The 23,894-nt window shown below is 40.3% G+C and overlaps 1 protein-coding gene across 2 annotated transcripts in view; it reads right to left on the bottom strand.

Moving 5' to 3' along the window:
* MAP3K1 (mitogen-activated protein kinase kinase kinase 1) overlaps positions 1-23,334 on the bottom strand; it is a 59,921-nt gene extending 36,587 nt beyond the window's left edge. Inside the window, exon 1 of one of the 2 annotated variants that reach the window (XM_030969419.1) lies at positions 21,878-22,390. In XM_030969419.1, coding sequence (XP_030825279.1) covers positions 21,878-22,353 — 476 coding nt within the window. In that variant the 5' untranslated portion in view covers positions 22,354-22,390. Of the gene's footprint in view, positions 1-21,877; positions 22,391-23,083 lie in introns of those variants that run through there. The other variant, XM_030969421.1, reaches the window with a different exon arrangement.
* Between the last annotated feature and the right edge of the window lie 560 nt (positions 23,335-23,894).

Below are 23,894 nucleotides of genomic sequence, written 5' to 3' on the forward strand. Positions count from 1 at the left end.
GCAGGTTTGTGGTTCAGAACTACCTGATCTACAATAGAAACTAATCAAGTCATATGTCAACTTCCAACTTTTTTCCTTTTTTTTTTAAAGATATCTTCCCTGACTGGGCAGATTTGGAGACTACTAGTATAATTGATGTGGCTGCATTCATATTTGGCCCTTCATACCTTTAGCTCAGAAGTCAACTCTCAAAAACATCTTCAACTGAAAGTATTTCATTATCCCAACCACGATTTTTCCACAGTTCTCAGCATGTCTCCCTAAAAAAACAATATGCCCAGTCTATCATCCATTTGAAATAAGCAATATGAAATAAGGAAAAGTTAAATTACAAATACTTTGGTTTTATTCCACCAACTGATTAACAACAATCATTATTAGGAACTCATAAGTATGATTCAGGCAGCAGTGGAAATGAAAACATTTCTGTAATTTACTTAAAATAGTTCAAAAGAAACTTCAGTCATGAATAGCACATGCTTTATTCAAATTTTCCCAGCATGCTTTTGATTTGTAAAAAAACATCAGAACTTTGATTTTCAGTTTCACATGCACTGTACTTGGAATGTTTTGGGGGCTTTGTGGTTTGTTTTTTATTTGGGAGGGTGGTGGTGGTTGTTAAAGAAGAAAATAACTTTCAGGACAAGATAAAGCTGTATGGGAAACGCACATGTGCTTTGTCAATCCCTGGTATAAATATCCCTCATTTATGAAAGGATCATGAAAAAAGTATTTAATATTCTGTTTTGTTGCCACCAACATATAAAGCATTTTTAAAATCAACATGTTAAGTAGAAAGCCTGCAACACAAATCTCTGTCTACAGGACAATATTTTCATAGTTCTTTTAAGTTGTAAAGCAAGATGAAAGAACTTTGTGTGCTGCTGCAAGCATATCATACATACTCCTCCCTACAAAGAAACTTCAACATGAGTACTACTTTAATGCACAGATATGTTTTACCCATTACCTGGATCTTCCTATGTACTCAGCCTTAATGCTGCCCCCTGCAAAGCTGGACTTCAGATAATTTCCTTAGAATTAATTCATAATTAACACTTTAATTACAAAAGGCCAGAAAATGTGGTCTTGTTTATGGACACATCTACCTGCTCTAGAGAGAGACAGCACAATTGCAGCCCTCATCTCCTAGAGCATCTCCTGGTTTTTAATATACCACCTAAGACTGTCACTGCAACCAGTGTGACACAATCCAGCACTGGATGGAACACACAAACCACAGATTGGAGGCCATGCCACTGCCAAGGGCCACTCTCAAACTTGGTCCAGGTGTTTGTGAGAAAATGTCATTACAGCAGTGATGCGAATCTAGACTCATGAGACTGCTGTGCTCCCCTTCTCAGGGCAGGGCACTCCTAGACTTGACACATAGAGTAAGATTTCAGACTGAAGCTACGATTGAAAGCTTTGTTTTCTATGCAGTTCACTTCAAAATAACTACTTTCTGAGGTCAATTTTTAAAATACATTTTCCTAAAATTAAATATAATATGAAATATTGAAAGGCTATTAAGAAAAATCTTGTGTAATTAATCTTTTAAATCTGTCATGCACAAAAAATGCAACATCTTCCCTAGTTAAGCTCATTTGAAAACACAAAATCAACTAAGTAGGAATGCTGCATATTGTCTCAAAAACTGAAGTACAGCTGATAATTTTCTTCTGATATTTCAACTTAATCATGTACTCATACAATAAAGGCGAAATTCGACACAAAACCTACCCTACAGGCCAGAACTTAACTAGATCACAAAACAGAAAAATCAGAAGTACTACATTTTTCTGCCAGATAAAGCAGCTTCCAGCAAGCTGCAACAAAGTTCTAAGACTTTCCTATTTACAAGCAGAATGTGATGGAGCTATTAAGGTATTTTTAGCATTATAATGAAGTCTTTAAAAAAAGCTGAAGTGAGTCTCTGAGGATGTTATCAAACTGAATGTCACACAGAACATGTGTAAATTGGAGGTTCTAAGAGGTTACTGAGAGTTTATTCCAGCTGACAACACAGAAAAAGAAAAAATTACAAGTTTTTTATTTCTTTACCAAGCAGCTTTCAAAAATTTGAGGAATGAAAAGCAAAAAAGTTAAAATGGTTTTTCAGAGTATTCATCTTAAAGCAAACCTACTTAAGGAACATACCCAAATTTCATTTCTTATGTCCCTCTCTGCCACTCTGGATCAATTAAAGAAAAACTAAGGTGCTGGGTGTACTTTGTCAGCTTGGTCATGGACCTCAACCTCAGAAATAAACATCTAAGATTTATAGATTAAAATGATTTAAAGCATTTAAAACATCATACCAAGTTTTTAAAAAATAATAATCAAATGGAGTACCTAAAATATTTATATGCAAGTAGAATTTTGAATTTGCTGCTAGAGTACTCTTAGATCAAGTACTAACATTAGAACTAGAGTGGTAACAAGCCTAGAAACATTTTAGGTCATACCCAGGCTCTGAAAAACAGCTATTTATGCCAATCCAAAGAAGGGGCCAGAAGTTATCCTAAGTTGGGTAGGTAAGCTGTTGAAACAGTCCCATATACCATCTCTGCAGACACAAGGTCAGTTTAAGGAGCTCCTATTCCCTACCCAAGTTATTAATTTCTATTTATCCCTGCTGATATTGATCTGACTTCAGAACCAAACCCCAAAATACCACCACACATTTTAAAATTTTAAGATAGAGACAAGAAAATGGAAAACTGTTGGTCTGGATTTGATCTCCAACCTAATTCATGTGGTGCTCCAACAATTTCCCAGGAAAACAAAACAGGATGACACTTCTGACAAGCAAGCTTCTTTTACAGTTCACGCATGCATTGTAAGACAGATTTATTCCAGTGCAGAAGATCCCCCACATGCAGAAATGAGATTTACCGTACTAAAGACTACAGTTCTGTAGGATGAAGAAAGTCTTATTACTAAAATAAAGCTGCCAGAGCAGAAACAACACTCCTCAAAAGCTGAAATTTGTTCTCAACCCAGCAAGACAGCACAAGTTACGACCTTACGCCAGGAGACTAAATGTATTACAAAACTTAACACTGAAAGCAAATCATACTACCATTTTTTCCTTTTTCTATTCAAGAAGTTACCCCCAAAAGTAACAACTTCCTTTCTTTCTTATTTCTTGTAGGAAGAAATGCTACATTTCCAGGACAGAAAGGAAACATGTCAGTATGACTAAGCATAAGAATAGAGCTTACAGAGAACTGCAGACCTTGTGCATTCACAAGGCTCCCAGCTGCACTGTCTGTCACTCCACAGGATCTCCCCACAGAAGCATCTTTGTAAGTCCAAGCTGCAAGTCCATCCAGCCCAGCATCCTCTGTCCAACTGCAACTATCTCTGCGTGCTGTGATAAAACCACACCACAAACTCTGAGCAGCTCCTCCCCCTAGATTCTTCCCCACTTTCACCAACAAATACATGGCTTCAGCAATGAATGAGAGGAGGATACCTCCACATGAATTTGTCTGATTTATTTTTTTTCTGCTTTATCTTTCATCTGTTGGTTTATATGTAGACTGTAGTCTGTAGACTCTAGAAACTGAAGGCATGCCATGTGAAATGACCCAAGAGGTTTAGAAGATGCTGAGCTGAGCTCAGAGAAAGTAAAAATTGCATTCACTCACCACATCGCAAAACTAAAAAAAACTTTATGCTGAAAATAACTGCAGTACAGAAAATCGTTAAGATACACGCTAGAGGTAAATGCCCATTGTTTATTTGAATATATATGCCACCTCTGTGTACAAATGTAGGTCAGGGAACAAACCCCCACTGTTATAACCCAGAAAGACTGCAGGCTGGGGAATACAGTAACTTGAGGAAATTACCATAAAGACACACATATGCCTTGAGCTTCCAAAACCCTCATGCAAGTATTAAAAGAGTTGCAAGCATCAAAACTGCTCCTGCAGGCAAGTCAAAAGAGAGGAGAGTGCTCAGGTATCCTCCTGAGGTATTGAGAAAATGCACTCATCCACAGGTACAGGCTTTGCTTTCCTTATTTTTGCTTTGACTAAGTTTATCTTGAAAAGGTCTTTGACTTCTCTAGGCAGAAGATATTCCATGTCTTTGACTTCTTGCCACACTATCTTGCCACACTTGCATTATTACACAAGAAACATGCAAGATATTCCATTGTTTCAATGTTCAGAAAATGTTAAACCAGAAATGCAATTATATGCTACTGAATTTAAGAATTATCCAATGAATTATTCAATGAGTAAGTCCCACTCAAATTAAACTGCCAGAGAGAAAAACCCAAGTGACCTACTTGACCTTTTGCAGACGGAAAAAGGAGAAACTGTAGAACTACAGTTTATGTTAAAACTCTAAAGAAGGCGGTCTGTGCCATCAGACATTCAACACACACATCTGTCAGTGTTATCATGTATATACAACTCAGACGAGGAGAAGAAAGGCAAGCTCCACTTTATGAAGGTTTTCCCTTAGGCAACTATACTAGCAAAAAAATCTTAAAAATAAGGTCCATTTGCACCATGGTATGTTAATTTTTTTTTTCTAAATTATACAAGAAAAAAATCAGAAAATTATGATAAATACTAAAAACCATAAAAACAACAACAGAAACCCAAAACAAAACAAAAACAAACAAAGCCACCACTGCCACCAAAAAAACAAAACAAAACCCAAATGAAAACCCCACCAAAAAACCCAAACAAATGTCCAGTTAGCTTCCTCCCACACAGTAAAGTTAAAACAGAAACATTTTGTGTCCTGGAATATGTTCCTTGGAATCTTAGTAGCTTTTCCTGCTGTAGGCATTGAAGTCTCTGACAAAGAGTAAGAAGTCTGTAATTTCCTGCTTCACAAAACTATCAAAACAACTGTCACTTTTTCAGCATTTAACAAGCAGACAGGAACAGATTACTGTACTCAGATGGTGCTAGTGTTTTATTATCTCACTGGAAATGGAACCTCAGCTATGAAGGGAAGCTGGCAGCAGAATTTAAGATAAACAAAACCAAAAAAACCACCTCAGATTTCTTAGGGAATCTACAATAAAAAGGCAGTCTCTTCTCAAAGCCTAGCAAGAACACAACCAGACACTGATCAAGATAGATGCATTCTCATAATCTCTAAAACATATTAGAGTGGTATTTGTCATAACAGAGACAGCATTAAGACAAAGAAAATTACTAATTAAAGTTCAAGAAAGCTTCATAAGGGCTCCTTCTCTGGCAAAGCAAGAGAACAAAAAAGCGTTTTGCTGAAGTCAGCTGCATGCTTTCGGTTTCTCTTATCTGGCTAAGAAAAAGCCCTTCTCTCTTCTTGCATTGCAGCTTGCAAAAAATTCTATGAAAAACAGTTATTGACAGGCAGATATCTGAAAAAAAGAAGTTAATTTCAAGCACTGTTAAATTATCCAAACAGGTTTTACAAAGCAATTTGATTATTACATTAAAAAAACTAAAATGGCCAGACGAAGTAAAACTACAGCAGCTTGTTTCAAAAACTAGAAGAGGGAAATGTATTTGTGTGACTTCGTGTTACAAGACTTTTGTACTAGATGGTTCCAAAAAGTATAGTATGCCAGCTGACTTGCAGTACATCATAATTAAATAAACTTGAAAGGTATGATCAGCACAGAACTGCATTTTACAATCCAATGTCACAGTTCAGCTTCTCCTTCGATGGCTTGTTTAAGTAATAAACAATTTACTATAACAGAGCTGTTAAGAACACAACAGGAAGTGTTCTGCTGGACATGAGGACTTTGTTTTCTTGCACTGCAGAACACACTCACTAGGACTGTTCTCTGTGTTACCTCTTGACTTTGCATCAAGTTGAAAGCAAACCCACCATCTACTAAATATTCAGCTGCATGAGGTAAGGTACAAATACTGCAAGGTACTTGTTACCTGTAATTCATCTCAGAAAACTTGTATACCAGTAATTTTAAAGATTTATCTAGGAGAAAAAACACTCTTTAAATCTGCCTTTTTCTTAGGGAAAGTTGTTTTCCAGTTCACAAAACGCAAATATTGATCCTATACAGTTATTATCTTTACAGCAAAAGAAGACTTGCATCATTCACATGTAATACATCTAGTTGAAAGTAGTATAGCAAAGAAAACACGGTCTAATTTAGGAGATGTTACTATGTAACTAGCAGCTGGATGTTCGATTTACAACTTCTTTCTGGTTTCCTGGTGCATTAGAAAGTAAGCCACTATCTATATCTGATGGATATCTTTCATCCATAGCACAACATATCATACCCTCTTCTCAGTCCAGGTCCCAGTAAGCAAAGAGAGGGGTTTGCATTTATGTAACAGCATTAATTTAAAATCTAAGAAGAAAAAAGATCATGACATCCAGCCCATGAATGGAAGTGCTGTCAAAAAAATTATGATCAATGTGGGAAGAAACTTATCTGAACTTTTTAACATCATTTTATTCAAACAACATATCAATAATTTTTGTCCCTTATGAAAGGCAGCAAAATACACATGTATGAGAAAAATAAGCAAAAATGTCTATATCTAATATTAAACACAAATGCACAAGTGCCACTAGTGTCTGGGGGGTGAGGCAGTGGGGGTGGAGAAGAAAATGTTATTTTTGTCTGAATTTTTTTCTCATTCCATATATTCACCAATTATTTATTACAATTTTAAGTAAAATCTGATATTCTAATGTATACCCCCTCATTGCTTCATTTGATCATTAAAGGCACAATTTCTAGTGTGAAACATTGTTAAGTTGTCATAAGAACAAGATCTATTAGAGCTATTCTGGTGTTAATGTTGGGATTTAATTGTACTTCCCAGGACCTCCTTGGTATTAAACACTATTAAAGAGCATTCGATAAATTTAATTAAGTTTTAAACTGAAACATAGGTGTAATTAGGAAAGAATATGCACTTAATTTTAAATCTTATGTTCAAAAGTTATCTATACAATTTTGCACCTACAAGAACAACTTAATTTAAACGAGCATAGCATGAGTGTCTGAGTTTTCAGGTAAGAAGCCAGAATCATAAGCCCACCTCCCAAAATCTAGTACAGAACCTAACTACAGAAATATTTTGTCCCTCCTTTTCTCCCAACTGTTTAGTGCAGTGAAGAAAAAAAAAAAAGAAAACCACCTGAAAAACCCACAAAGGCAAACAGAAGAAGAGGCCATAAATGATAATGCTGAAGAGGTCCAGAATTTCAGTAAATCCAAGCCCTGATTCTTTTACTTTCCACATCCTGCTGGCAGACACAAATCTTTACCAACACAGACTACAAGTTTCAAGGCTGTCTGAGAAACCATCTTGTCTTACAAAAGGTCCAGCAGATTGATGGTTGCAAGTGTTGTCATTTCACTTCAGAACTGACCTAAAAGTTCCAAGCCTAGTAACTTCACAGCACTTAATTCACTGAGATACTCTTTCTGCATTTTAGTTTTAACAGGAATTTCTGAAACTAATGCATATCAGAGAGTTTTTACTTCAATTTGTTACCTATTTCTCATGAAATCTCCTATAGATTTAACCACCACAATGCTCTAAAATTAGAAAGGCAGTAAGTAAATTCTGTGCTTTCAAGGGTGTTTTAATCTGGTTTCCAGAGCGCTTCATTTTATTTCAGGGTTCTAAGGGAAGGTTAAACTAACACTGACTGAATTTTCTATTTCTGTTTAAAAACCATCTCATAAATTCTTCATGCAACAACAAATCCTGGTCCATTAAAAAAAAAGAAAAAGCAAAACACCAAAACCTATTGGCTCAAATTGGTGGATGAAAGCCAGTTCTCATCATAGACTTTTAACCAAAAGCACCTCAAGCAAGATATGTATTTTGAGAAAAGGAAATTTTCTGCATTATTCTTGGAAGATTCTTAACTACTTCCAACTTCAAAGTAATTATGTAAATAACATTTAATAATGTGTACTCATTCCTTAACAAGTCAGAATAAACCACATCACTTAAGAGAAACCGGCTGATAAATCCACTCTCCTGGTGCTTTGTTCCCACTGTCAGCTTTGAAAAAAAAGGCACTACATTTCTGAAAAAGGTGTAAGACTACTAGTGACTATTTTCCTGTATTGTTCCCTTCTCCTCCTCCACATTAAAATAGCTTTCCAATTCATATCAAAGCATCCAAGGAGCAGTTTCATTTTATAAAAAATGTCAAGGTCCCAAAGCTGTTTCCAAATTTAGGCTTCACATTTAAGTAACTAAATCTGTATTTCAGCTGTATTCAAAACCAACCTTTACTTTCAGCATAAGCAATTCTATTTAAAGATAGCAGAGTAAAGAAAAAAGAACAGAAGAGGCATTTCTTTCCAGAGAACACATAAAAATCACATACCAACATGAGAAATTCAGAACTATTAAAAAATTTAAAATTATTTTAAAAATATTGAGTAACTGAAATGAAGTTTCTTTTCTGTATGAACATTTAGACAAAAGTGTATCAATCTAGAAAAAAGCAATACAAGACAATAACATGTTTTAAAACTCCAGTATTAAAAAATAAAAAACAACAAAACAAACCAAAACCAAATCACTGAATAAGGGATATGACAGTTATTTTGGAAAGAAGCTCACAGTAAAAATGAGACTACAATGAATGAGAATCCAACTGCATATAAAAATTAAAAAAAAAACACACAAAAAAGTCCCCCCCAAAACAACAAACAAACATACAAACAAAAAAACAGGAGGAATTTGCTAGTTTGAAGTTTTGGTATGGTTTCTGAGCCTTTTACAAGTACCAACAAGTACTTAAAGCACAGCTCATTTAATCCAATTTTTATTTGATGAAGCCAAACTCATCCAGAACTGATTTCTGTAATTTTTTATATCCACAATTATGTTAAAATATCTTCAGAAACTAAAAATCTAAATTGCACATTTCAAAGGAGTATTTATCCTTGTGCTTTATTATTTAATTCCTTCTGAAGCAAATTCCTCACTCTTTGTATTAAGTCATTTGACCAATCTACAGATTTTGAAGTGACTTCATGCATTTGCCAGCAGCCATAACTGACTTTATTCAAAATTAAGTGAAAGGAAAATGGAGAGTTAATTATATTCAAGAAAATTAAGTCTTATTTGGAAAGATGAGATTGTCCCATCTGCCTTAATAAAGTTTTCCTTCAAGTTTCATGGGTGGTTTTTGCACAATCATAGGTGAAATCTCAGTTTTGTGTTGTCCATATTTCCATAATCTGTTGGAGGATTTAATATCAGAACCCATACAAAAAAATCAGTATAGCTTAAGCCACAATGTTGTTTTTTAAAGCAACATATTTAAACATAGGAAACACAAGGACTTGAAGAGATAGTAATGGAAATCATGAAAATATAGGAAATAAAAGCCCAAGATTTCACTGAACCAACTTAAGAAAAGGTAAATTATGCCACTTGTTGTAGAGGAAGTACCTTTCACTCAAAGGAAATCAGTAACAACAACTAAACCTGAATTCCCTGAGGTGCTACCACAAAACTCATCAGCACTGATTCAGCACATGAAATGGTAAAGCAGCAACAAATTAAAACAGATTACCAAAAAGTCTGAGCATTGTGGCAGCTTTATGAGTTAAGAGTTCCACTTGTGATTACTCCACTACTGTGACTTCTCTAAAAGGACTTTCAGCTTCAATTGAAACAATCTGACACAGTAATAAGTCTATCCCAGAATTTGTCTGATTATTCCAATTTCATAATCACATTTCATTTTATTTACTTTTCTACACCATGTAAGGTTTTTTCCTTTAAAATAAAAAAATGTGGGGGAAAGATGTCTATACCTCTTAAAAGTAGAACGTGCTCCACTTTAATGGCATATTCACATATTCAGAGTTTAAAAGGACTCACGTAAAATCAACACATGATCAGACATCTTAAAAAGGTTAACCACCACCACTGAAACACATTTGCAATATGCTCATTTTACAGCCAAAAGAATATTATTCTGAAAGACCTTTAAAAGACAAATGCCTAAGAGAACAAAAAAGCATTTTCTATAACATGCAGATAACTTACTAAATTTTAATTTAAAATATTCAAAGATCAGGCAAATATTTGTGATCACTAATGATGTCACACTAATTTTATTTCTTACCATGAAAACTTGTATGTCAGCAGCAGCGTCTTAAATATGGGACAGTAACTGCCTTTCCCAGTCTCACTTCTTTAAGGAGGTGTGCAACTGCTTTTCAAATCATTATGAAACCACAATAATATATAAAAGTCTAGAAATAAAAACTAGTTTTCAGGACACACTGGTGTAACTATAGCTGGGGAAAGTCTGCATGTGAAACAAGTTGTGACCTTGTGACTTACTAATGGACTGTTTATGGAAATACTTTTCTCAACAAGTTAATCTTTTACTAGGTACTGCAGTGACCTGACTGTGAACTAGAAGCTGAAGACTCATGTCACCCATTAAATTAATTGCTACATTAAAATGTCAGGCAACCTGGGACAAGCAAAGGGTGACAGAGCCCCAAGCCCATGCAGACATCAGAAAGAAAACATGCCTTTGAAATGTTTTGAACAAGGCTGACTGCAGCCCAGAACCAGTGAAGAACACACTGTCACGTAATCCTGTCCTGGAAAACCAAAACGCATTTGCATAGTCAGCTTCAGGAACACTCAGATGTGTAACACAAACTGTATCGCTCTGAACAGTCTCCACAGGGAAGGTCACCACTTTCAGAAGACAGACTTCCCATACTCACTTAGTATGTCTGGGTTAAGCATTAGCTAGCCAGTCATGCACTTACACAAAATTATAAACAAGCTGCTGTATGAATATGGAAGAGCAGAGTTCTCAATTCTTACTCCTTGGCTGCCCACTCACAACAACTAAAAGACCAATGCAGTTACATAGAAAGGGTTAAGAATTTTAAATCCTGCCATTATAGATTATTTTAGCAAGTGCAACTAAGTATACAGTAGCCCAACAAACCCTTATCAAAAGTCACCATGGTAAGAACTAACCACTTCCCTTGTGAGAGCCAGCTTCATCCCCTCCCAGTTATAAAAACATGCCATTTATTTGAACATGGAAAGGGAGTAACAGTGCTAGACCCATATTGTCTCATTTCCTATTTCCTTTTAAGTATCAAAATGCAGGTCTTTTCACAATGAGATTCAGAAATGCAATGAAGCATACATTGGGCCTTCAGGAGATAAAGCGAAAAGTTCTAAAATGAACTTAATGGGAGAAAAAGAACAAGAGCATTTTTTCCTCCCCCAAAGTGGTTATAAAGAAACACGAGGAAAGATTGGACAGACTAACAGTAAAAAGAATGCCGAAACCATGCCTGATAATAACTACACCAAAAAACTGACTGCATAATTATTCATGGTTTCAAGCAAAATTCAGTAGTTTAAAAATGTTAACAGCACAAAATCCATATGCCTGTTCTGTACCTCCACCATGTCAGAAATTTAATTGCCACTGTGTCTGATGCACAAATATTTGGAGATCTGGAGGCAATGGTGTCTTCTCAACCAGAGATTAACCGACAATATGAAAAAAAGAGCCTTCCTAAGGCATCAGCTCTCATAACAAAAGCTGTGTTCTCCCCAGAGAGGGGAGACACAACACAGCTGGTCCTAAGTAGTATAACCAGTTGAGCTCTTGTGCACAGATGATATGTCACATTTCTGAAAACGCTGCTGTAGTAAAAATCAGTCCTGCATCTGGTTTTGGCTTTGTTCAATCCAGTTTGCCTGCTTACTAGTTGTGCAAATCAGAGCTTTAGCACTTTTGGCTCTATGATCAGAAAAACTTAATACAGCTTTTGTACCGATGTCAACCAGAGAAGGTAAATTTCTTCAGTAGTCTTTCCCCTCACAAACATTAATGGAACAGACCTGAATTATTTCCCAATAAGCTGGATGAAACAAACTGAGTATTTTTTCAAAATCTTACAGCTCTGTAAGTATAACTACTCATAGCTACAGGTCCTAGGTACATTAAAGAAACAGCCACCGTCTTACTTTTGACCACTTGCACCATTGTATCCTTTCAGTCCAGGTTTTAATCACGACAAACCCATGAGTTTTAGATATTTAACAAATCAGTATGCACCAAAAACTATCAGCATAGCCTTGGCAAAAGCAACTTAAGTGTGCCAATTAAAACACACACTTCTATGCAGATGTTCTGTTACAGCCAGGAGGTCTTGCAGTTTTGTAGCACATACTACGTAACCAGATGCTGCATCCTTCTTTTTCCTCCCAAAGTTCTATAGAGGTACCGAGTGCCTAAAGCATCAGAGGCATTCCAGCTCGCTAACTTTACAAGTCCTAGAAAAAGTTTTATGTAGCTGTGTGCCACAAGGTGCAGAGAACTTAGCCACTGTGAGTACAACAGATATGGCAGATTCATCCTGCTGCCAGCTGCTACACAGAGCTGATAAGGAGAGAAAGCTCACCCAGAACCCTGACACAGTCACGTCCAAGGTGGGCATAATGGTAAATTCAGGCGCTGATTTTCCTCTGAAGAGGAATTTATGTTTTGAACAAAGCCCACACTAGTTAGTCACGTACTTAGCGATAAACTGCTTTATTTCAGGCTAAGGTACCAAGATTACAAATAATGTAGATAGATACACATGAAGTGAACAGTTGCACACAAAGAAAACCAATAAAGCCTTATAAGGCTCCACCACTGTTTAAGGTTTTTCCTAGAGGCTCATTCACAAGATTAAAATCTGAGTTTTTGTCTAAGTCCTAGCTATTTAGGTCTCAACTACTTATGCACATGAAAGTACATTAAATACAGTTGAAATACTAATGCATACTACAGCTAAGCTGCTTCCTGGGAAGAAATACTTTCAAAAAATTATTTGTCAAATAAGAAAAAGTGAAAGACCTATTTTGATGAAGCTCCTATGGAACTCTGTCTACATGATAGAAACTGGCAGATTTCCTACTAGTTCCCCTTGCTAGTTCCTCAACAGTCTACCCGGTAGGCTGAAAGGAAGCCAAAAATCTAAAAGTTCTGGCTGTGCTCTCCCCTGCAGTCTTGATTCCCAGGGTCTACAAGTGGCTTGCCCTGGCACTGAATCTCTATTCTCATTTGCAGTCAATTTTAAAATAATGGAATGCAGTTCATATGTAGCTGATTTCAAAGTGTCAAAGCAATTCTCCTTCTCCACTTGGCTTTGCTGGGCATCATGGCTAGCAGCAGCAGAACTGTAAAATGCTGCCACAAACATGCAACTCAGAGCAGGTCAGAACAAGCTAACAGTAGAGCATACTAATTTACTGCTGAGACACCAGGGAGAATTAAATACTTCAGCACATTTACCGGGACAAGATGGTTTACTGTTGTACCTGAACGTGCTGGAACTTAACTACACACTTAAAAGACAAATCTTACAATACAGTAGCACTGCTCTGCTTACCATACCTACACTTAACTTTTCATGAAAGAGCTAATCTATACTTCAGAGTTTTCAATATAAATAAGAATTTCAAGATCAAGTGTACCTGTACTTCAAGTGAGTTTAGAAAGACAAACAGTAAGCAGTTTCATTACTTTACTACCATAGCTTACCACAGTTCATAGTTTCAATAGTTTACCATCACACTCAGCTTAGTTAAAGACATTATTTTTCTGAGAACTGCCACTTTTCACAAAGGTTGTGACATTATTAGTAAACTGTATCCTAAAGAGCAATAGCCAAGGAAACTTACCGCCACTGTTTTATTCGGAACAGAGTAAACATTTGAATGAAATGTCATCAAGACCTTTTTCAAGGACATGTCAACAGGCAATGTTCAGATCAAACCTTTCCAACAATTTTTTTTTTCCTTCGGAAAGGGAAGTCCATCTTCCACTGTAGAAAAGAGACAGGATTTGCAGGACAGTCTAGGAGTCTGCAAATCCTAACTTCTCTCCTTTTGTGGAATAAAAAAAGCCCTCAGACTAAGAAATTCTTTTTGGCTAAAATAATGAGCATTTCTCAGGTACAGGGAACACTTGACTTTTTTTATTTTATACTCTGGTACTTTCTAAGCCCTTTTCCTATATTTTCCATTCATAAGAGAGTCAACTTCAACCCACTGGGCTTTGAAGAATCTATATAAGAAAAAAGCATTCTTTTTCAGGATTGAATCCTTTGCTACCAGCAATATAGCAGAAATGACTGATAACGGTAACCACACTGAACAGAAGATGATGGCATGAAGCATAAGCCAAATGCAATGAGCAGGCACAAATCTCCCAGGTCAAACACTTTGCCAACCCACATCTCTCCTCACTCAGCTCCACGAGCGTATCAGTATATTCTGGTTTACCATGCTGAACACATCCTTACATGAAAACACCTTACAACTTTGAAAAGATGGAAGATACATTAGTTTAATCACAAATATTTGTTATTTTATTATGTGCCCTCTCACTACAAAAAAGGGCACTCAGTCTGCACGGTAATCTTCACAGCAAGAGAAACAAAGCAGATTCAACTTTTCCACATTGGTTTGGCATAAGGCATTTCTAAAATGACAACACTGAAGGCCACCAACACTGCTCTCTGCCAGAACTCTGCACGGCTTCAGGTGTCTCATTTTATACTTTCTTGTCCACAAGGCTGGAGGGGAGTGAAGCAGGAAGCTTCTTCTCCCTCTTCTTGTACTACTGCCTTAAAGCAAATGCAGAACAATCTGCACGTCCTTAATATCTCTCTTCCATGTACCCCTGCTCTTCCTCCCAAGAGCTTCTGGGAAGGGTAAGAAACACGCAGTTGCAACTCAGAGCAAATTCTTCTCCAGGGAACAACCTCTAACTTTTAGTTAATTTTAGGAAGATGTTTGAGGAAGTGTGTAAACAAGGCTGTGTGGAGCAGAACATACCAGGCCACGAGTCCTAGCCCTAACCTTGGAGGTTCAAAGAGAAAGCAAGTGATCCTGGTTACTGTGACCCTGCCAGAAACCAGGACCCACCCCCCACAGGCAGATACTGAAAAGCTTGGCTGCATTTAGTGGGCATTTTAGAAATAGTTTCCACACCATGGAAAACCCAATAAAAACCCCAAAGCCCTCGCACTTTCTACAGGCTGGGACATTCGATTTGCCTGCAGAGATCAGGAGACCTATTGTAATAAGCTGTTCGTTACAAATCAATGCAGAATTTACAGTTAAAAACCCTAAAAATCGATGTTAATTCTATCTTTACAGGAGAAGCCATTTTGTGGATTAATATAGAGGCATTACTGAATTATCTTTTTTAAAATAAACTTGTGTATATTAGTACAGTTTTAAGAATAATTCCACCCAGCTCCACACAATTAAAAACTAACTCTTCACTCTTCCTTTTCAAGTATAAACTGTGAAAGAACTTAACCCAACTACAGAAGCCACTCCCTATGTTTTATTTATATGAATAATCTAACAAAATAATAGGCAAAACAGGTCCTTAATATGAAAGTTAAGCCATCCCAAGTTTTTAAGAATACATTAACATGGTCTTGGCAAGCTTCCATGCTAATCAAAACTGCAATAATTTCTTACATAAAGCAAAGAAATCTGTAATCCTGTAGCCTAGAGTTCTGTAGAGGCATTTCCTTTAGTGAAATAACAAACATCTCAGATCTTTACTTATGGAAAGATTTAAGACACTAATTATAGATGCAATGCTAAAGTTAAAACCTGCAATCAGACAAAAAAGATTGAAAAGACTATTAATATCAGACCCTGCAACTCCACCGTCTAAACCCATGAAAGAAAAAACCAAAAAAGAAACAAAAAAAAAGATAAACAGAAAAACTGTCACTGACTACACAAGAATTTTCAAACTATATATTCAGCAACCAGAAATTAAAAGTGCAGTCATAATTCAAAGCAATAACAATATTGTCTTAGCCATGGTGGTAAACAAACACTAGCCTGCTAGTGTCTTAATCTGACAAGCTCAATAAATTGCACATGAGCTGCAAGCTGCACCACATCTTTGACAGATACTTACATTTCTGTATACATCTCCAAATGCAGAGCACTTACATATTATCTGAAGGCAAAATATCATCCATTGACCTTAGAAGCCTCCATTTTAATGAATACTAAGAATTACTAAAATTATATTGTGCAGACATTTTATTTGCAGTAGAATGGGAGGTAATATAAACAGTTTGTATTAAAAAAAACCCCTTAACTGTTTCTCAATTTGTTATGACAAATTAGGGTTAGGGGTTTTTTTTCCCCTTCAGCATTTTAAATATTTAGACCAAGCTCTTTCAGCATGCAAAAGGAACAGTCCTGGAGATAGAAACATAATGGTTATACATTCAAAAATCATAAAGCTGTAAGATGGTATTTCACAGAAATAACTACTGAAATGAAACACATATATGGACACCTTTGAGGGTGAACTGCCAGCTCCCAAAAGTACCTGATCATCACTGCTGACAGCTGAGTAAGAACTCATTTCAGTTTGCTCAAAAGCAAGATGACTGGAGGCTCAAGAAGAGGATGGGGAAACGCTCAGAAAACAAGATGTCAGATGTGGCCAGATGTCAGTGAGGTCAAGCAGATGCAACTCACTTCCCAGCACTCTATTTCCACCTTCCACAGTGACCCTAGGCAAGGAGCCGCAGTACCAAGAGCAGGATGGGAAATACTAGGAAAGAACTGAAGTTGTCCAGCATAATAATCACATTAGCAGTCATTTAACTACTAATTCGAATACCAGGACAAGAGAGATGAGAGCAGAGATTATTATGCTATATTTCCATGAATGATTTGAATAGTTTACACTTCACGGACACAATGAAATATATGGAGACACTGTGAAACAAAGATAGACTGTCTTGAATTACAGTTTAATCTTACAAATAGGAATATTCCATGACATTTTAAGTTTAAAGAAAAAACTCCACTTTCTGCAAACATCTTAAAATATTTAATCATCACATGCTGAACGCTATTAAAAAAATAACTGGACATTAACAAGCCAAAAAGGAGAGGGACTGATGCCTCTATCAACTTTTATTATGACAATTTGAAAACTATTTCATCCATTTCCAGACAGAACGTAAATAACTTCCAATTTCAAGTTGCTCTTAGGTAGCAAGTAAATAGAGCTGCTGTGTTTTCAGGACATTTTACAGCCAATAGTCAACAAAAATGTTGATCTTCTAAAAGCACATCAACAAACAAACAACCACAACAATATAAAGCAAACAACCCCCAAAACTCAACAAAAGCAAAAAACCCAAATCCTACAATCCAAGAAATAGACAAAAAAAACCCCCAACTGAAAACCCACAACCCCTCCCCCCAACAGCAACAAACCAAAACCCCCTCAAAACTCCAAACATAGAGGAAAAAAAATAGTCAAGACACTTCAGCACCAACCAGAACACTCCAGTTCTACTTGTGCAGTGTGAGACTGGAAAGCGGAAGCAACCCTGCAGGCAATACACTCAGCCTTAGGGTAAAGATAAAAAGGGAGGGTAGCAACAGAAAGCAGCTCTCCACTTCACCACGTTCTCCTAGTCATACAGAGACAAGTAATGAAGCCCTTTAAAAGGCTTTCTGTCCACTCTGCCTTAAGAAAAAGAATGAACGGTAATTCTAGAGCTTTAAGTGAGCACAGAGCAGATAAAAAGTAAATTAAGATGACCCTCAGGTCTCTGCAGAGAATCCTCTGAGAACACTCGGATTAGCCTCAGAAACTCAGAACTCAAACCAGATCCATCCTCTTATCAGCACTTCTGCTGAAAACTAGCTTTACAAGTTTGTTTAGAAAACAGCTACATGGCAACGTATAATTTGTATTTTAAACAAGCTTAAGCCAAGTTTCACCAATACTGGAAGCCAGTGAAAGGCAACAGAAGCATTCCCATAGTCATTACACTCCCAGATGCTTGTTTCTACTCCCGCCTCATGCCTCCCTGCAGCAGCATAAATCTCTGCACAGCTGCATCATTACTTTTGAAAGTGCTAGTATATTAAAAGGTCTTGTGAAGTTCAAATCCATCATACAGAAGGAAAAACTGGTCTTCAAATCTTGTGCTCTACATGTTCAGCCTTTGGGTAAGATACGACTGCACACGTCTACACACAGGTATTGCACTGAGCAGACTTAGACTCCACTGAGTGACAGTAGAGACTGAACCTTTAGTATCACTAAATCCAATGAGACAGAAAGCTCCAGATTAGTTAGTTACAATCTATTTACTTTGCACAGGAACAAAGAAACTGCCATACCACATCAGACCATTTAAGCAGAACCCTACCACTTGCAATAACTAAGAGTGATAAAAATCAGACATGGTAGAGGGTGACCCTCTTCCAAAAGTACTCCCAAGCCACAGAGCACAGAGGAGGTAGAAAGGCAATCTTCTCTTACCACAGTATCCGCTCAAACTGGAAGCAGAAAATCTGGTAGCTTATTTACACAGATGGTAATAAACATCAAGCATTAGAGACTTGGATAAAACACATAATTATATTTTACCTTATCTGGGAATAGCCAAGATCAACAATAAGATATATCTTTTTTTTACCTTAGCTACATTCTGACAGGAACAGAGAAAGTTTGCATTTCAGTGACAAAAAAATCCTTGGCCACGCTGTGTAGTCACTGTAGATGCTCTCCTGTTCCCACTACAACTCCCAGTGCTCTGCTAGAAGCATTCATGTCCCCCTTTGAAAGTCATTAAAGGTGCTACAAATTGATAAGCAGGGCTGAAACTGATGAGCTTTTACTAGCACACTTGTACATACAGACAAAACTTCAGTTTTACAGTGTGACTTTGGTGTCTCTAGCACGTGTAAAACGTAAACATCTACAAGGGGAGCCTTGCAGCTGAACTATCTAGCAAACGCCTTTTCAAACACCTAGTTTTCATGGAAGTCACAAGGTATGTAGTTACAGCACACAGATAAACTGCACCATTTATGTCCTTTCATTTATAAAAACATGACTGCAGCAGTATAAACTAATGCTGTACTTGAGGAAGTAATAACGCATCTACACCAATTTCAGATACAAACATCACTTTAAGGTCTGGATGTTTTAAAAGCATATTGTTAAGCTCACAGAAAATCAAGTGCACTTTACCTCCATGGATTTCCCTCATGTGACAAGAAATCACACTACAGTTATCAATGAACTCACTATTTGGCTCTTGTTATGAACAAAAACAATATACTGACAGTAAACAATATATATGGGATACAAGATCTGAAGTGCTTTATCATGTTGAAGTTGCAATTCCTAGGAAACAGCTCCTTTCTTCTCTTACAGTGATATAAGATAGCTTACACCCTTCACTGCTTTTAGTGAAAATATTCACTCTACTGCCTGACATGCAGAATGCTTGAGAGCTTGAAGGGAAAAGGTAATATTTACATCTATAATTCAACAGCAGTCAGTTTCCCTTCTCAGGTTCATTTTGAGGCTCAAGAAGTTCTTCCAGCATAAACAGAAACAGAGAATCTATTTAAAAGGAAGTAACTGTAATACCAAAGAGACTGATAGGGGGACTTTGGAGCAAGCATAATATCTTCTAACTAATAGTAGATCCTTACAGGAAAGTACAACTAAGTGCATTCAAAGCCTCCCCAATAAAACATTCTTTAAATTATGCCTTTAAGTTTGCCTCTTAATAAATATCTGGGCAATAGCTGCCCAGGCAAATTGAATGTGTATTATTGTTACTCACATATAAATTAGGCTCTCTCCTCCAGCTGAAACAAGTCAATATTAAAATGAGGACAGATAGATGTTTTAAATTTTTTAAGCAGCTTGATAAAGTACTTCTTGGTCTAATATCTGTTTATTGGTAATATAGTACACAGAATTATTGAGATATTCTACCCATAAATGAGCATTTATGGGTATTTCTGAAAGACAATCATTGTTAAAATTGTCATGTATTTTTAACTGCCCTTATAATAAACTCAAAGCAGACTCACTGAAACACTGAAGAGAAAAGCTTTTGGCATTCAGTATTTTCTAAGATTTGTTAACATTCCTAGCCAAATAGCACAAAGTGCTCACAAGTATTTTAACTTGTATACACACACAATACACTGATTTGGCCAAATGCAGGTACCTAAAAGCAAAATTGTCCGTGTGAAAAGGAAAAAAATTCCACAGCTGCTTTGTCATTGCTGCTGTGGGACCAACTAGCAAGGATGGATGCAGCGTTTCACCACTGATGCGATATATGTTGACCTTCTGGCACTTCCAACGTCGAGCCTGACTCCCACTTGCTATCACCACGAGACTCAGCCTCTTCAAACATATTCTGATATTCTTTTTTTTCTTGAAAGCCATGAAACATGATACAACTGTATTACAATATGCAGTACATTACAATATCATGACTTAATAAACACAAAGATGGTGCTAAGAGTTTATAAAAAGACAAGGCACTCACTAAAATGTGTACATCACTACCGTTCCCCAAAACATTTATAATTTCCTGCTAATCCTTCTGTAAGTACACAGCCACTTCTTATCTGCACAACCACACCATAACAAGTATTTTACACTGCCCTAGGAACAGGCCAAAATCCATCTGAATTGCTGAGAATACATATAAACAGGACATTGGTCTAGAAAACTGTTCTTATTACAGTACTCCTGTGGTAATTCAACCTTTAAAAAATACTCCTGAGGTTTGACTGACATAAGACACAACTAAAAAGAACACACAAGCCATATGTCCAAACAGGAATTATATTTTTATGAGGTTTAAATGATGAGCCAAACTATAAGGCATCATTAAAATAAGCCCCTGGATGTTAATACTAAGTTCTTAAACTACAGTCAACACCAGATAAAACCTTACAAGAGATCCAGGTGATATTGTCATTTTCACATCAAAATTACCTGGTCATAGTGCAGTGCCTACACACACGTACACCAGTAAGACCCAGCGAGTACATGTTAAAACTGTACTGTGCTCTAAAGTACTTAAACTGCTTCACCGCGGGCATAAGTTCACTTTCAAACTGAATACTCGCACACACGTTAAACGGGCAAAATAGTGGCAGATCACAAGAAAGTGGACTTATCAATTAATACATATAGAAGGCAAACATAGGCTGCAAAGACCAGGGCGCTGGATACAACCACTGAAATTTATCACCTAGACTAAGTCACGACAAAATTACTTTCTCCTAGAAAAACAGCGAGGATATTTATGCTTCAAAGTCTTTCCTCTTCTTACTAAAAGAAATCAGTTCTGCATTATCGCTAAGCTGCAAACTAGACTCTGACTTCGGAGAAGTCGGGAGGAGGGGGGGAGAAGAAAATAAAAACATAATAAAGTCGATTACTCAGTTTTGCAGCAAAGTGCTCGGGCAGCGCCCGGGGAGCCCGCAGAGCAGGCGCTCAGCCGCCGCCCGCAGCCCGGCCCCGGCCGCGGCCCCGCGGGCAGCTCCGCGCCCGTTCGCCCCGAGCCCCAATGGCTGCTGACACATCCGGCCCCGGCCCCGCCACCGCCCCGAGCTCACACTTCAAAGCCTTTCGGGACTCCGGCCGAAGTCAAGCACAAATGCACCCCGCAGCCAGACGGGCCGCCCCCCGCGGCTCAGCTCGGCTCCCGCGCAGCTCCGCACCGCTGACAGCTGCGGCCGGCGGGGCAGCCCGGCCCGGCCCGGCCGTGCCCCTCCCTCAGCCCCGGACCAGGTGCCCCGCGGGAAGGCGGGCGAGCTCTGCTCGCCGCGCCCCAGCGGTGCGCTCCGCGGCTGCTCCCGCCGCCCCCGCATCCGCTGCCGGCCCGCGGCCAGGGGGAACGGGGCGGCGGAGCCCGCCCGGAGCCCCGTCCGCGGGAACAGCCCCGACGCCGCCGCTGTCACGCAGCGCCCGCCGGGACCGACCCTTGCCCGCCCCTCCAGCCGTAGGCGCCTCTCACCTCGCGGCGGGGGACGGCTCCATCCTCCGCTCCGCGGCGGGGTCCGTCCCCGCCGGGCTCCCCGCCGGCAGCGGCTCCAGGAGCTCGGCGCAGCGGCTGGGGGAGGCAGCCGGGCTGGCGGGGCTGGAGCGCGGCGGCCCGGGCAGGTAGTGGAGCAGCAGCGTCTCGGGGGGCTCCGGCGAGGAGGAGGAGGAAGAGGAGGAGGCGGCCGGGGCGGCGGCGAGGAAGAGGGGCGCCTCCGGCAGCCGGTCCAGCTCCACGCTCCGCACTTTGCGCAGCTGCTTCCGTCTCCAGTCAGAGCGCTGTTCTCGGCTGCCGCCGCCCGCCTCCCGCAAGAGCCCCCCGCCGCTCCCGGCGACGCTCCCCGCCACCGCGCCGCCTTTCAGGCTCCTGCAGGCGGCGGCGGCTGCCGCCTCCGCGCCGCCGCCTGAGGATAATCCCGATGACGAGGCGCGATCCCCCGCCGCCGCCGCCATTTTCTCTGTCGGGTCACATCGGGCTCCCGAGCACCGGGGGCCGCCGGCGGACAGCGCGCTGCGCAAACGGCGCCGCCTGCGCAAACGGCGTAGGGCGGGGGCGGACGGCGGGCGCGGATTGGCGGCGGCGGGCGCCGGGGGCGGGGCCGCGCCCGTAGGTGCCGCGGGGCCGCGCCCCCCCGCCCCCGCGCAGGTGTTGGGGCGGGGCGGGAGCCGGGCGGGAGCCGCGCCTGCCGCCGCCGCCGCTGCTGCTCCGCGGGGCCGGGGCCGGGGCTGCGGCTGCGGCTGCGGGGCCGGGGCCGGGGCCGGGGCCGGGGCCGGGGCCGGGGCCGGGGCCGGGGCCGGAGCCGGGGCCGGAGCCGGGGCCGGAGCCGGAGCCGGAGCCGGAGCCGGACAGGGTCCGTCCGTGCGGCCGAGCCGAGCCCGGGAGCCGGTGAGGCGCCAAGCGCGGCCCCGCCCCCACGCGGCCCTCCTCACGTGTGGGAGAGCGGCAGGAGCTCCGCTGGCCGCGGGGCGGTACGGCCGGGCGGGCGGGCCGGGCTCCCCCGTGCGGGGCGCGGAGAAGCCTTTCCCGGATCTCGGAGCGCTCCCGCTCATAGCCCCGTAATGTGAGCCTCTCCTGTCCTCAGCATTGCCCCCGCAGCCGGCGAGCGGCCGGGAGGAGCGGAGCGCCCGCGGTGCCTCGCTGCGTGCGGCCGAGGAATCGCCTCTCCAGTGTGCCCCAGCTCACCTGGTCGTCCCTCTCTGGAGTCAGTAGGAAATTAAATGCACATCCTCGCTCGTAGCCTCCGCGCGTCCTTCGCCGGGTTGCCTTCAGTGGGCCGGCGCCGCTCCCCCCATCCTCATGTCCTCCTTCTCCGTGTCTGCAAACGACGGAGAAGCGTTAATGTCCCGGAGCACGCCCGCCTCCATGTGTGCGCAGGAATGCACATGCAGATGGGCTATACCCTGCCAGGCACACCTACCGCTGCGGCTGTTTCCTGAGAGACTACGAGAGAGAAGAAAGGCAGGAGACATCACATGACCGAACCTTGGGAGGTTCAAGTAAATTTTCTACTTGTCGGGATTTTCGCTCGACCGCATTGGGGTGGTTTTGCTTTTTGATCTGAGATGAGAAAAAGAATACTGAATATTGCTATGCATACAAGGTTGTTTTCAGGATGGTGTGGTTTTTAGATAAAGTAGAAGTCACACAGTTCAAAGCATTTAAGCTGAATATTTCAGACTTATTTCTCAGAATTTGGTGTAACATCCAAGTGTAACATTAACTAAGTGTCTCAACAATGATTATTAGTATGGTCAATTTGCTGGGAGCAGTGATTTCATCTGAAGCACCAGTTGAGTGAGAATTACATTCCAACTTAAGCAGATTCTCTCTTGCCTTTCATATATGATCAGAGGCTGACCTAAACATAGGGTCTTTGCTGGAGGATGTGATGAGGAGATAGGAAGAGGTTTTTCCCTCTAGACAAAGCCCTGAGGACACTCTGTGCTCTATATACTTGCATATAGAATAATATCAGTAGGTAAGGCCTTGAGGT

Source organism: Camarhynchus parvulus, chromosome Z (assembly GCF_901933205.1).
Source record: "Camarhynchus parvulus chromosome Z, STF_HiC, whole genome shotgun sequence".
Lineage (NCBI taxonomy): Eukaryota > Metazoa > Chordata > Aves > Passeriformes > Thraupidae > Camarhynchus > Camarhynchus parvulus.